This window comes from Etheostoma spectabile, chromosome 16 (assembly GCF_008692095.1).
Source record: "Etheostoma spectabile isolate EspeVRDwgs_2016 chromosome 16, UIUC_Espe_1.0, whole genome shotgun sequence".
NCBI classification, from domain to species: domain Eukaryota; kingdom Metazoa; phylum Chordata; class Actinopteri; order Perciformes; family Percidae; genus Etheostoma; species Etheostoma spectabile.
The window spans coordinates 20,018,371-20,034,098 of record NC_045748.1 but is presented as its reverse complement, the minus strand read 5'-3'; the positions used below and the strand labels follow the sequence as shown (position 1 = coordinate 20,034,098).

At 40.2% G+C, this 15,728-nt stretch overlaps 1 protein-coding gene and 1 long non-coding RNA gene across 5 annotated transcripts in view; one reads left to right on the top strand and one right to left on the bottom strand.

Annotated features, from left to right (window-relative positions):
- The window catches only part of LOC116704694 (uncharacterized), a 16,805-nt gene extending 7,459 nt beyond the window's left edge, over nt 1-9,346 (top strand). Inside the window, exons 2-3 of the long non-coding RNA XR_004335757.1 lie at nt 2,422-2,429; nt 9,333-9,346. This is a non-coding gene — a long non-coding RNA (uncharacterized LOC116704694). The remainder of the gene's footprint in view (nt 1-2,421; nt 2,430-9,332) is intronic.
- The window catches only part of shroom3 (shroom family member 3), a 122,527-nt gene continuing 111,317 nt past the window's right edge, over nt 4,519-15,728 (bottom strand). For all 4 annotated transcript variants that reach the window (XM_032540308.1, XM_032540307.1, XM_032540309.1 and 1 more), the window contains 3 exons: nt 12,119-12,284; nt 11,836-11,960; nt 4,519-7,758 (listed from right to left, as the gene is read on the bottom strand). In XM_032540308.1, coding sequence (XP_032396199.1) covers nt 7,366-7,758; nt 11,836-11,960; nt 12,119-12,284 — 684 coding nt within the window. In that variant the 3' untranslated portion in view covers nt 4,519-7,365. The remainder of the gene's footprint in view (nt 7,759-11,835; nt 11,961-12,118; nt 12,285-15,728) is intronic.

Genomic DNA, 15,728 nt, shown 5'->3' with positions numbered 1-15,728 from the left:
CAAATCAAGATTTGAGCTTGGAATCGCAGCTTGCAGCTTTATTAGTAATTGTTTTTGTGTTGGTCATCTTCTTTTCACAAATTGTCGTGAGCTGGACTCAGCTACATATCACGCTGAATTCAATGTAGCATCAGTGACATCACCCATTGGTTTGTTGACTGCCATTTGAAGTTTTTGAAGCTAAAAGCTGAAGAAGGAACCCTTCTGACACAGGTAAACGCAGACCTTTGGGAGCTTTTTGACTGTATGAATGTCAGTACATCACTTTACCAGCTAATGCTAGCACCAGCTAGCTAGCTTTGGTTGACAAGGTGCTACTGAACACTAAACCAGTCAACCAAAATGTTCCATTCAACTTTGGTGAAGGAAAAACACATAGTGAGAGAGGGTAAAAGGTTTACTGAGTTAATAAATCAAGTGAGAAATAGGATAATTTCCCCTTAGACCTCCACAGAAACAGACTTCTTTTTAGAGCCAGTGGACTAGCCCCTTGCTAGAAAGGAGATTCAGGTTTAAGGCACTTCCACGTTGGCTTAACTTTTCAGGCCCGGACGTTTCTGCTTGGTTTAGCACTACCACGGTTCACATTCAATAAAACCTAATAAAGAAATGAAAAATCTTTGAATGGTTCCCTTCCAAAGCCATGTCAGTGTTTTCTAATCTGACCCCAATCAGAGGGACGTTGTTGTCAGTGCCCTCCACAACAATTACAAAAAAACACTACAGGAGAAACTTGGTAGCTGAGTGCTTACAGGGCATTACTGCACCATATTACCGCAACATCTTGGTTTTATTCCCTCCTTGGGCCCTTTGTTACATGTCATAACCCCTTCTATCTTCCTATATCCAGTCTGTCTGTACTTTGTCAAATCAAGGCGAAAATGCCAAAAAACAAAAAAACGCCCCACACAAAATGATTGATTTGAATGTTTTTTCTGTGATATGATAACGTTAAACCAAAGCTACTTTTTTGCATTGCATTGCATACACAAGACCATTTGATCCCTTGTTAATATATAAATAACAGCTGTATGCAGATGTACACCAGCAATCATTTTTATGGCCACTTGGGGCAGAAACACATGCCGTAACCACAACACTGGCCGTGTTTCCATTTAATTGTCAACTGAATTTTAAAGCTTTAGTGCATAGCGTTTTTATATTAATGAACATCCGGGGCGGCTGTGGCTCAGTGGTAGAGCGGTTGCCTGCCAATTGGAAGGTTGGTGGTTCGATCCCCGCCCCTGCAGTCATTGTCGAAGTGTCCTTGGGCAAGGTACTGAACCCAGAGTTGCCCCCGGTGCTGCGCATCGGAGTGTGAATGTGTATGAATGTTTATCTGATGAGCAGGTGGCACCTTGTACAGCAGCCCTGGCCACAGTGTGTGAATGTTTCCTGTAAAAGTGCTTTGAGCAGTTGTTAAGACTGGAAAAGCGCTATATAAATACAGCACATTTTCATCCGTTACATTAAAGCCAATGCCAAATGAGTTGATTCAAAGCTATTAAGACTTTCACAAAACTTGCTTGTTTGGTTAGCCTTTATGTTTGTAGTTGGATAATGGATGTTTGTTGATTAAAGTATTATTAATTATTGATAGGTATTGCTAAAGTTAAATAAACCTTATAGTAATAACAAAGCAATAACAGATGACAGACTTAAAGTAATAACAGATGATCAGGTGAGGAGTCAACTAATGAAAATCAAGGCAAGGAAAGCCCCCAGCATCAGCACAAGCCTACTCAGGGACCGTGACCAGCTCTGTGGTGTGATCAGGTTGTTCAACCTGAGCCTGACCCTGGAGAAAGTCCCAGCCCTGTGGAAGACCTCCTGTGTGGTCCTGGTACCGAAGATGCCGCTCCCCAAGGAGCCAAACCACTTCAGGCCTGTTGCCTTGACTTCTCACCTGATGAAAACCATGGGGAGGATCATCCTGTGACACTTGCGACCCCTGGTGGGCACGCAGCTGGACCCCCTGCAGTTTGCTTACCAGCCTGGGATTGGGGTGGACGACGCAGTGATCTACCTGCTGCACAGATCACTGCTACACCTGGAGGACAGCGGGAGCAATGTGAGAATCCTGTTTCTCAACTTCTCCAGTGCTTTTAACACCCTCCAGCCTTCACTGCTTAGAGTGAAGACGGAGAGAGTTGGAGTGAACTAACACCTGGCTGCATGGACTACAGACTATCTCACCAACAGACTCCATCACTGTGGGTCTGACGTGGTGTACTAAAGTACAGGTGCCCCTCAGGGTACGGTGCTCTCTCCCTTCTTTTTCACCCTCTACACCTCTGACTTCACTCACAACACCACCCACTGCCACATCCAGAAGTTATCCAATGACACAGCTGTTGTTGGATGTGTGGATTTATATTTTTTCATTACAAGTACTTACTTTTTCAATATTATTTGTATTAGTATAATTGGTCACACTTCAATGTTTTATATTATGGTTACTTTTGTTTTATTATTTAATTACATATTCAATTTAATCTAATGTCACTCACATTGCACTATTTTTTGTACTATGGTCACCTCACTTTACTTTACTTTGCAGCCACTTTACTGTTCAGTACTTTTTGCACATTGTCTGTTTGCCTGTTTTTTGTTTGTTGGTTTGTTTTTTATTGTGGAAAAGCTTCTGCTGTGATAAGTGAATTTCCCCTTTGAGGGATGAATAAAGTATTATCTACTCTACTCTAATCTAATGTAATCCAATCTAGTACCTTTAAAGAGCAGTTATTTGTGCATATGGGTCATAAGAAATTTCAAATAATGTATATACAGTACACAAACAAATGCAGTCATTTTGTAAAAATTTGTCCTAAGACTAAATATAATGCCATTGTTCTCTTGTCCAACTTTCTAGAGGACCATGTTAAATACAAGAGAGACAATGAACGCACACTAGAAGAGCAGTGGCAAACTCCAGAGGTAGTGGGGAATTGGTGTGAACTGCTGTATGAGTGCATCATCTACCCAAAGATCATCCAAGAGGTGAATGAGACCCGTGTCCAGGTGAAGTGCATTCATAAAGGGGGGGAAACACGTTTTTTCCCTTTGAAGATGTGCTGACAGTCTTTCCTCCCCATGGCTGTTGCAAAATAGGTATGGGATACCTTGGCCAGTCGTTAATATGAAATCTAAAGATTAGAAAATCATCTTTCTAAACTAATGTGCACCTGTTTGTATGAATTCCTCTGCCAAGTTTTCCAAAAGTGCTGCCAATCTGTTGAGTGCCTTTTTGTGATTGGCCACAGCCATGATCATGCCCACTTTTGGCCAATGGATGTGGAGTATTAATCAGTTATTCCCTGACCCATCCCTACTATTCTGCAAATCCATAAATACTTACTGTAAATCTTTTAATATACTGCAGACAGACAAACTGACACAGATGGACTATTATTCAACAATGTTCCTGTTTTCTTGAGCATTCATTTATTTGTCACATTGACATGATTTAACTCAAAAGTAACGAGTATCTAACACCTAGAACTTTTGCGCAACTCTGTTACCTAAATTTCAAACCTGTTACCATATAATTTTTATTAAAATAACCATAAATTACTTTTTAGCTCACAATGGCTTGAGCTATTGTCCCTATTTTAGTTTGAATGATTACATGCATGATGGATGCCTTTGAGCAAATACTTAAATATATACTGATATCAGTCAAATTAAACATGTCACAGTTTTAAACTTGGCAAAGATGCAACTCAAAACTTACTGAAATTAATTTACATCAAGTGATATCTGAAGTTAAATAGTGAATGTGACTTTCTTTACTTAATGGCAAGAAATTCTATTTTAAAAATTCAATAAATATATTTTTTTTCAGGTTCCTGAGTATTGGTAATAGGGTTGCAGCAGGCACAAAAAAAATAAAAATTAAAGTGTTATGAAAAGTATTTCCTTTGATACCTGAGCTTGACGAATTAAATTATGTAATATTAAATTATATATATTGCTTAACTTTAACCTTTTGTAACCATGCCTTGTACATTGTCTGTACATTTGCTGCCTTTGTTTACAAAGGCAGCAAATGTACAGACAGGTTTTCTGATTTGCACTTCCTTTGCAATTCTGCAACACACTTCTGTGTCTATAGTTGTGTTGGCAATTTCAAATTGTGGTTTGCATTTTGAAGAGAAGTGTTTTCCCAATGACTGCAAAGAGTTTTCATTCTTGAACACAGTTTCTAATGTACAGTGGTTTAGTGTTTTGCAAGAAGTGCATAGCAGAACATGTGTTTGTACTTTTGGTGCCTTTGTTAAAAGTATGGTTACAAAAGTAAGGGGTTTTGATGCTTTAGTCTAAGCATTCACTTGTAGTGTAAATGAGCAAAAACTGTAATAATCTAAGCTAACTTGTAAACCTTTGCTCATAGTTATAGTATGCATGGCAACATATTTACAATTGTTTACTGTACAGGTAAATCAGTCAATTATCTGGCCCTCCATTGTGTAAGTGTTTGTGTGTGTGTGTTTTCAAATTAATTTACAAAATAAATTAATTTTGCAAAAAACAGGAGCTGTTCTTTAATTGTCCTTCTTTCAAAAAGCCAACATTGAATTTCATTCAAAAAATAACATGAACAAACAATAATAGTTAAACCTGGGTTATTGTGTGGTGTAATGTTTAGAGAATATGACAAACCCAATATTTAAAAGGTGCTCTAAAAACTATAACCGTAAAAGGAAACATGTACTTCTGGTGTAGAATGCGGGTAAAAAGAGGAACAGCACTTTAACTATTTGAACCATTTAGAGTCCATCGATAAATTGAACTGAAGAGAAGCCAAATAGCACGTGCTACATGGATAAACTGATGTGACTCAAATATAATCCTGATCCTTTATTGGCAGACAGAGTTAATCCAAGGTGGAAAATTTGCTCTGTAGTAAACTACTGCCCAGAGCCAACAGTGCACTCTCAGATGAAGGTAAAAAAAACTTCAAAAGTGATATTTTTTATGATCGTGACTTACGAAGTTAGACAATAGAAGATGGTGCACTTTCTTTTTTAACTATAACTATTTTATTGTTTGCATTGTCTTGACGTTGCACCTTTTTCCTTTTCATATGTACTTTACCAACTGCGCACAAATTGATGACCATAAAAAATAGTTTCTGATTCCAACAATTATTAAACCATGAGGAGTATAGACCCTTAACATAAAATCAAAGGGGCCATCAACCATTTTTACACATCAAGAAGATTAGTTTTGTGATGGGCATTCTACTCAGCTTGTGACAACAGTCTACTGTGGATCTGTAGGAGAAGTCTATAACCCTGACGATGTCATAATGATGTCATCGTTTGAACACTCAGAATATAATGTTTTATCCCTCTGACCCACGGCTTTGCTTGTGCAACCGCACGTGTCACCCCCTGCTGGAATTTAGATAGAATGCATGTTTAAGACGTCTCCCCCTGCAGGAATTCTGATAGAATGCAGGTTTAAGGTGTCTCCCCCTGCTGGAGATCAGATAGAATCCAGGTTTAAGGCACTTTCACATTTTCAGCACCAAACCAAACCGGATGCTTTGTCCATTAATATTAACAACCAATGTTCATCTCATTCCACCACTCTCTCTCTCTCTCTTTCTCTGGTCCGTTGAAAAAAAGTTGGAAGGGACAACTTTGTTCATCAACTCTGTATGTTTACAAACAATAAGATACCTCCTGTACCTAATAATTACACTGTTAATGATGTTTTAGTTGTTGCTTCTTTTCTATTTTCTGTACGCATTAAATATATTTTGGTTAGTAAATTGTGACATTTGTTGTTCTTGACATTGGTCACTGACTGAGAGATTATTCGGAAGTTATCCTGTGAAAATCTTTGGAATCTAAACTTCTCCATTTTTGGACATCAACATCACAACACATCAACTTTCAAAAAGGCACCAGTAGAACAATGCTTATCATTCAGTGTACATTCTGAAGCAAACAGTAGTCAAGCTGCTACAGTAAAAAGTGCAACAAGCTCCAGACATACAGACAGTAGTGATAGTAGTAGTGTTACAGTCTCATGTGACAGTAATCAGAACAGTTACCGTTCAGGATCTGTGCACTCAGTTTCTGAGAGCTTTCATTATTTTTGTAGCGGTAAAATAAAATCAGCGTCCCTCCAAGTTTGATGTTAGTTTATTTGGTTACACCTTATTTGACGATATCTACATAAGAGTGACATAACACTGTCATGGATGTGTCATAAACATAAACAAGTCATAAAGGTTTATGACATAATGCTTCTTTTAGTAAGTGTAATTCTGGTTTGTCATGACAGGTTATGGTTAGGGTTATGGTTGTGGTTATGGTTATGGTTAGGTTTCATGTGTCATCACTCTTATGTAGAAAACTTCAAGTAAAGTGTTACCATTTATTTTTATAAGTTGACTGTACATGTGTGAAAGCTGACCCAGGTCTTAAGACAATTTCTGAAATGTTTGACAAGATAATATTATTCTAAAAAATGATAGTATTTTGTCTTTTGGAGATAAAACTCCTGCTCACTTCATCTAGTCAGTAGAAATAGAGTCCCTGGAGGAAGGTCTAAATGTTTGAGATTCCTGAAAGCATCATCAGGGTTATCAAAGGACAATTCCAGAGTGTTCTGACTTTTCACCAACTTTTAAAATTAATTAACTAACTATTAATTAATTAACTTTTAATTCAGACTGCTGTCCAGGATTCCGATCAGTAAAAACCCCTTTGGAGTTTACAGCTGAAAAGTTCTCATGTTATTGGTGATACAGGGCCAAAACTACTACTGAGGACATTGAGGTCCTCTAGCTTTCTAATCTGGAATCTGGAAAATGGAACATAAATTGTGCCTGAACTTTACATTTACAGCTTTAAATTGCTGCTCTCGTTGTTACTGAGAAAGATATTTAGATATTGAAAGCCAAAGTATCAAGTATTTTTAACATAAGAGCTGGAAAACTGCAGGGAATTACCCATAACAATGGAATTGTCCTTTGAAGTATTTGACAATGAAATTCCAACCTAAAAACACCTTATGGCCCTTAGAAATCACCTTTAAGAGCAGAGGATCATTAGAAATGTTGGCAGCAGTCGGTTTAGTCCAAACAGCACTGATTGCTGATGTTGAGGTGAACAGAGGTGTAACGTACAGTTGAGTGTGGATAGAATGAGACACATTAAAGGCTTTTCTTCTTCATATGTGAAATCTACATAGTTGATTCAGTTTGAACAGGCCCAATATTCCTTTTTGTAAAGCTCCTCCAATTTAGAGCATCACTCGAGCTCAAAGTGAGTTTTTAGGGAGTAAATTGTCTCTGTTCTTCTTTCCCCATTCTTCACCGCCACTCATAATAGTGACCTGTCCGTGGCATTACAGTGAGGTCACAGTGGTGGACCTGACTAACTGGGCGGGGCCTGGAATAGCAGAGGGTGGAAAAGTAGAAGAGCAGTGGGCCAGGCTTGATGATGAGAATAAATTCCCTCTCGACCAACTGTGAGCCTCCGCCTGCTCCTGCGGCAGACTCTCGGCCAATTGCGTCAGCTGCTCCTCCCCCTGCCGTATGAGGTCGTCAAGGTGCCGCTGGCGAATCAAAAGTGAGGGTTTGGTGCTGACAAAGCGGCGGTAGTCCTGGAGCTGCAATTCTGTGAGGTAGCCAGACAGAATGGCATAGACCACGTGCTGCCGCCGGTCCAAGTTCTCCTTCAGCTCCCAGGCATCTTCGGTTTGACTGAGGAGCAGAGACCGTTTGTGATAGAGGGATTCCTGAATGGGAGGAAATGACAACAACATATTTATCAGTTTAAACACAATATTGTTAATCTCTAATACTATCACGTGTTATGTCAACATCTAAATGGACTACAACTGCACATTGCAAACAGCAGCAATGTGGTTCTAGGAGTCTAGGCAGTCACTTGGGTCCGCTTCCTGGATGGATTGGCACAAAACAAACATTTTAACATTGGACATTTTGACATGTCACAGTTGGAAGCACAGGTAAATAAATGATGGTTAAATTCCAATAACTTGCTTCAGTTTCAGTGTCCTGGTATTGTCCATGCTGGCTCACTGTCACGGCTTACCAGTTCTCATTCAGTGTTCCTACTTAGCTAACCAACTAGTTTTGTTGTCTTAACAGTTTCTCCACAGCAAGCACACTGATCACTTGTGTTGCATGACATTTGTTGCATAACACGCCAAAAAATGTGCATAACCTGTCATTAAGGTATCATACAAACTGTTAACTGTGTAAGGACAGTTGGACTGGGGCACTTGAATAAAGGTGGCCATCAATAATGTTATTATTACTATGCTGGAAATAACACTAGTGATTTTCCTGCAAGGCACTTGCTGTTATCTGACACAGTCATAATCAATTAGGACTGGTGCTTTCTTCAGACTTTCGGTACCGCCATCGACTATGCTGAGTTCACTTGGACACGGAATGTTGGAATTTCTGGGTTCCCAGTTGGAAACTATGTAAATGTAGAGGGACTGTATTCATATTGCACCTTTCTAGTCTTAACAACTTTGGTATATCAAAAGCGCATTGTTGCACTGCTACAAACTACTATTTTTTCTATTTTTGTTATTTCCACTAACCCCAACCGGCCCGTCAGACGCCGCCTACCAAGAGCCTGGGTCTGTCCGAGGTTTCTGCCTAAAAGGAAGTTTTTCCTCACCACTGTCGCACTGTTGCTTGCTCTGGAGGAAACTACTAGAACTGTTGGGTCCTTGTAAATTCTGGAGTGTGGTCTAGACCTACTCTGTCTGTAAAGATAACTCTTGGTATGAATTGATACTATAAATAAAATTTAAATTGTACAGGAACATTCACACACTGTGGCTGAGGCTGCCATACAAAGTGCCACCTGCTCCTCAGATAAACATCTCCACTCATTTACACTCTGATGGCACAGTGTTGCGGGCAATTCAGGTTTCAGTGTCTTAATAATAATAATAATATATTTTATTTATAACGCACTTTTCATTCCAAGGAATCTCAAGTGTACACAGGAGAGTAATAAAATAAAAACAATCAGCACAAAAATGCCTTTCTGAATAAAAAGTCTTCAGTTCAGCTTTGAAAGTGTCCAGGTTCTGTACTGCTCTCAGGTCACTCGGGAGTGGTTCCAGAGCCGTGGTGCAGTCGAACAAAAAGCTCGGTCACCCATAGTACAAAGCCTTGTGGTGGGAACCTGAAGGAGCAATTGTCCGTTGATTGAGGGTGGGGGGGAGGGTTTCAAGGTGATGAGTTTTTGTAGATATGATGGTGCATGTCCAGTGATACATTTTTGTGTAAGCATGAGGATTTGTAGTCGATCGGAATGAAACAGGGAACCAGTGCAATGAGTTAGAATGGGAGTTATGTGATCATTTTCGGACTCTCATTAGGACTCTGGCAGCGCTATTCTGAATGTATTGAAGCTCGGATATTTCTACCAGACCTGCGAGAGTGCCGTTACAGTAGTCCAACCTTGTGGAAATAAAGGCATGAACAAGTTCTCTGCATCTGGAAGAGTAAGAAGGGGGCGGAGTTTGGTGGGTTTGAAGATGGTGGAAGGAGGTTTTACAAATGTGTTTAATGTGATCATTGAAGGTCACGCTGGGGTCAAACCGAACCCCTTGGTTTAGACTGAGGAGAGGAAATGATGAGCTGATTGTCGAAGTGAACTGAGAAATGGGGGAGGAGCGAACTGATGAGGGGTGCCAACAAGTAGTGCCTCAGTTTTACTAGGGTTCAGCTGGAGGAAGTTGCTTTTCATCCATGCCTTTATCTCCTCAAGACACGTGATGAGTCGTGACATGGCTATGGAGGGCTGAGCAGTCTTGATATAAAGTTGCAAGTCATCAGCATAACAATGGAAGGATAGTCCATGTCTGCTGATGACAGAACCAAGTGGTAGCATGTACAGAATGAATAAGATTGGACCAAGAACCGACCCCTGCGGGACACCACATGTAACGGGGAGCATCCTGGACTCACATTCTCCCAATATAACACGCTCAGTCCTGCCAGAGAGGTAGGACTCAAACCACTGCAGTACCGTTCCCGACAATCCAGCTGTGTTGTGGAGGCGGTCCCGGAGGATGGAATGGTCTATTGTGTCAAATGCTGCTGTTAGGTCGAGGAGAATGAGCAATGATGATGATCCTGAATCGGCTGCCATAAGAAGGTCATTTGTCACCCTGAGCAGGGCTGTTTCGGTACTGTGGCCCGAACGAAAGCCTGATTGAAATATCTCATATAGGTTGTTGTTTTTTAAATGGATATGAAGTTGGGAGGCAGCTTCCTTCTCTAGAACCTTTGACAAAAAGGTGAGATTGGAGATTGGCCTGTAATTTCCCAGGACCTCCGGGTCTAGGGTCGGTTTTTTGAGCATTGGACGGATGACAGCAGCTTTCAGAGCAGGGGGGACAAAACCAGCTTTAAGAGAGAGATTAACAACCTCAGTGATAATTGGGTTGACGCTAGGAATGAATGACTTAAGCAGAACAGTCGGGATGGGATCCAAGATGCAGGTGGATGACTTCATTTTTTTAACGGTTTCCTCAACGTGGCTCAGCTGAACCTCAGTGAAGTGCGAAAGGAATGGCGTTTTGCCCAAGAACACTTCAACATGGGACCGCAGGGCCACGTATCAAACCACCAACCTTTCAATTGGTAGGCAATTGCTCTACCCCTGAGCCACATGTCTATGGCATAGACTGTATAACACAGGTCTAAGGTCGGAAATTTCAAATCTGAATAATGTAAGGCCCTATTTTAACAATCTAAGCACACGACGTGAAGCGCATGGCGCAGGTGCGTTTAGGGCACTTTTGCTAGTTTGATGCCGGAAAAAAACGGCGCATGGTTCAAAATAGTGTGTGTATTTCATTAATTCAAAGGTGTGTTTTGGGCGTAACTTGCAATAAACCAATCAGAATAACATCTGCCATTCCCTTTAAAAGACAGAAGCATTTATACCTTGGCACATTGCTATTATGATGCCGGATTTGCATGGAAATATTTTTATTTGTAATCTTTTGCATGTTTGTGTGCTGCTGTGCTTCCCTGTGTGTGTAACAAGCATAGTATGCAAGTGCTGTGCATAGGCCTAGGCACATTTTACTAACGTGCTGTTAAAATAACAATGAAATGCTGCGATATTGACTTTAGACCAGGTTTTTGTCAGTCAATGGCACGATCACTTCCGCGGCCTCTAGATCGCAATACGCCCAGAATTCACCTAAACACACCTCTCTTTATTTCAGTTAAAGACAATGTTTTTTCACACCTAGTTTTTGTAATTTTGTTCGTTTTCGTTAATGATTATAACCTTGGGGCACCTGGATTGTGTTTGCTGCTGCTGCCATGGTGCTGCTTCCCGCCCTGCTATGTCCTGCACTACTAGTACAATCATATCTGGATATCTCTATCATTGTCTCTGTGTCCCAACCTGCATTGGCAGGTGGCCGCCCACCAAGAGTGTTGAAGGTTTCTACCTGTAAAAACTATTTTTTTCCTTGCCTCTTGTGAACAAAGTGCTTGCTCTTGGGGGGGAATTGCTGGGTCTTCGTAAATTATAGAGTGTGTTCTATCTAGTGTCCTGAGATAACTCATAATGATTTGACAATGTAAATAAAATTGAAATAGAAAATTATTATTTAGTTTATGAGTATTAGAATAGTTCATATAAGTATATTTACTGTACAGCCATAGCAGATTTGCACGGGATCAAAAACACAAATGACCTGCAGTTATTTAAGTCAGAGAGACCTTTAACCCAAATAATACGAGTATTGGGTAATACACAGTTACAGATGGATGGGCAGGTAAATAGGCTCATGTCTTACCCTCTCATCTGTCGTGTCTTCCTGCGTCAGCTGCTCTCCTCTTTCCAGAGTGTGCAGAGATCTGTTGATCCTCGACAGCCGGCTGCACAGAGACAGCAGCAGGTTCACGATCTTCTCCAGATCTCCTGCAAACACAACCAGATCAACATCTGAGTTTCTGACACTGCAGGTATATAACAAAAAAAACATCTGAGCTGTATTCACTGAATATTAATACAAATAATTGTTGATATATCAGGGGTTAGGGTTAGTTTCTTCTTCCAGTAACAGTCAGATGTCGTACCAATGAACATGCTGTACTTATCCCTCTCGTTGGTTTTGAGACGTTCCAGCACAAGTGTTTGAATGCTCGCCCCCAACGCCTGGTGACATCTCTCCTCCTCACACAGCACCTCTTTCTCCTGCCGCAAAGCAGCCACACTAAGCCTCAGAGCTTCACACAGTTCCACCTAGTAAACAGGATGAGAAAGTAGATAGAATATTAGCTAATAATAATAATGTTAATAATAACAACTAGAACTGCAAACAGTTATGACCGGGGTCCAAGCCTCATCCCAGTTGTCCCGACGCAAGTCGGCATCGGCAAACTGGTGGAGCGTGCGAAAGCAGAACGTGGGGAGTTAAACGTCAGGAAATATCAAGAGGCGTGAGCCGCAAGGTCAGCGGTACAATGCCGTTGCAAATATCCCGGAGCCCTAAAGGACAACCTGTGGTCCGTCTGGTTTTATTTTCTATAAAAGCTTGTAAAATATCAACCCTGTTGTCCATAGTCAATTTCAGGAAAAACTGGGCTATTAGAATATTTGTGTAACACTGAGGTCACTTGAATGTAAAAAAGGGTGTAAGACCATGAAGACAAATAAATAAATGAATAAAACGGAACATGAATCTCACAGATATATATTGATACACACACACAGCAATGCCATACAAGAATTTGTGTTGTCACCCAGTGCAAAAATAAACATATTGAACATTATAACTCATATAAATGACAAATTTGTTACATTTCTCACATGCGATAGCATTTAGTCTTTGGAGGCCTCCCTGCCTGAAGCCGCTGACCTCCAGTCAGCCAGAACAGAGGATCTGACTGCCTCTACAGCTACAGAGCTACCAGCTCTGTGGGCAGGGATCAGGGACCAGTGTTAGTGGTTTAGAAAAGTAGGTGGGTTAAACCACCCAACCAAATAATTAAAAACAGACAGATCCAAAAATAGACTGCAACCGGTTGTGGCCGATGGCCGTCCACCGAGAATCGGGTTCTGTCTGAGGTTTCTGCCCCTTAAAAAAAGTTTTTCTTCACCGCTGTCGCACCAAATGCATGTTATTGGGGGGAAATGTTGATTCTTTGTAAATTATAGAGTATGGTCTAGACCTACTCTATATGTAAAGTATCCGGAGATAACCTGATATGATTTGACACTATAAACTAAATAGAATTTAATTGACTTAATACATTATTTTAAAATGATCGGATGAATGCATTCAGAAAAGCTGTAAACAGGTCTGTTTTTCTAAGCTTTAGGTTTTAGACATTTTTGCCAACTACTTTCCTGCCAAAATGTTTAAACAGTCAAATCACATGACCCCCCCCAGACATTTTCACAGTTACTATATGGCCCCAAGTTGATTGCCTGTTGCAGTGTATGTAAATAACATCAACTGACAGAAAATAAACAAGGGGCCAGGCTGTTGCCCGGCAATGGAATTCCATTTTTTTAGTAGGAACATTTTTCTTCATAAACAAAAGTTCTTAGGTTCTCAACTGTTATTCCCTCTTTTTTGTGGAAGTTAAGTGACTTATTGAATCACTTTATTTGATCAATAATAAAAAGCAGCAAATGTATAGACTGTTATAAGAATGTGTTTGATGAGCTTCCGTAACACCAAATTGGTTATTTATCCTTTATTTAATATTGTTGTAAATTAAAATTACACATTTATAGTGTATATACACTACCGTTCAAAAGTTTGGGGTCACCCAAACAATTTTGTGTTTACCTGAAAAGTCACACTTATTCACCACCATACGTTGTGAAATGAATAGAAAATAGAGTTAAGACATTGACAAGGTTAGAAATAATGATTTGTATTTGAAATAAGATTTTTTTTACATCACACTTTGCTTTGTCAAAGAATCCTCCATTTGCAGCAATTACAGCATTGCAAACCTTTGGCATTCTAGCTGTTAATTTGTTGAGGTAATCTGGAGAAATTGCACCCCACGCTTCCAGAAGCAGCTCCCCAAGTTGGATTGGTTGGATGGGCACTTCTGGTACCATACGGTCAAGCTGCTCCCACAACAGCTCAATGGGGTTCAGATCTGGTGACGCGCTGGCCACTCCATTACCGATAGAATACCAGTGCCTGCTCTTGCTCTAAATAGTTCTTGCACAATTTGGAGGTGTGTTTAGGGTCATTGTCCTGTTGTAGGATGAAATTGGCTCCAATCAAGCGTGTCCACTGGGTAAGGCATGGCATTGCAAAATGGAGTGATAGCCTTCCTTATTCAGAATCCCTTTTACCCTGTACAAAACTCCCATACCAGCACCAAAGCAACCCAGACCATCATATTACCTCACCATGCTTAACAGATGGCGTAAGGATTCTTCCAGCATCTTTTTATTGTTCTGCGTCTCACAAACGTTCTTCTTTGTGATCCAAACACCTCAAACTTGGATTCATACGTCCACAACACTTTTTCAGTCTTCCTCTGTCCAATATCTGTGTTCTTTTGCCCATCTTAATCTTTTTTTTATGGCCAGTTTCAGATATGGCTTTTTCTTTGCCTTGCCCTGAAGCCCAGAATCCCGCAGCCGCCTCTTCACTGTAGATGTTGACACTGGTGTTTTGCGGGTACTATTTAATGAAGATGCCAGTTGGGGACTGTGAGGCGTCTGTTTCTCAAACTAGAGACTTTAATGACTATCTTCTTGCTCAGTTTTGCAACGCGGCCTCCCACTCTTTTCTACTCTGGTTAGAGCCTGTTTGTGATGTCTCTGAAGGGAGTAGTACACACCGTTGTAGGAAATCTTCAATGTCTTAGCAATGTCTCGCATGGAATAGCCTTCATTTCTAAGGACAAGAATAGACTGTGGGTTTCAGATGAAAGTTCTCTTTTTCTGGCCATTTTGAGCGTTTAATTGACCCACCAAATGTGATGCTCCAGAAACTCAATCTGCTCAAGGAAGGTCCGTTTTGTAGCTTCGTAACGACCTAAACTGTTTTAGATGTGTGAACTGATTGCACAAGGGTTTTCTAATCATCAATAAGCCTTCTGCGCCAATGAGCAAACACATTGTACCATTAGAAACATGGAGTGATATTTGCTGGAAATGGGCCTCTATACACCTATGTAGATATTGCACCAAAAACCAGACATTTGCAGCTAGAATAGTCATTTACCACATTAGCAATGTATAGAGTGTATTTCTTCAAAGTTAAGACTAGTTTAAAGTTAAAAGTTTAAAGTTATCAGTCAGAGCTACCAGATCTGTGGGCAGGGATCAGGGACCAGGGTTAGTGGTTTAGAAAAGTAGGTGGGACATCAGTTGATTTTACTTTCTATAAAAGCTTGTAAAATATCAACCCTGTTGTCCATAGTTAATCTATGAACATCATTTCTTTTCAGGAAAAACTGGGCTTTTAGAATATCTGGATTGATATCCCAAACACAGCAATGCCACACAAGCATTTGTTCTACATATTTGGAATTATCCAGTGCAAAAATAAACATATTGAACATTATAACTCATATAAAGGTCAAATTAGTTACATTTCTTACATACAGTGTATCAATCTTAAATGTAACAGTTAATTGCACAAAGACCCCAAAAAACTGTGGACTTCTACGCTGGATGCAAAAACCTTCTGTAAGGGATAGGAAGACA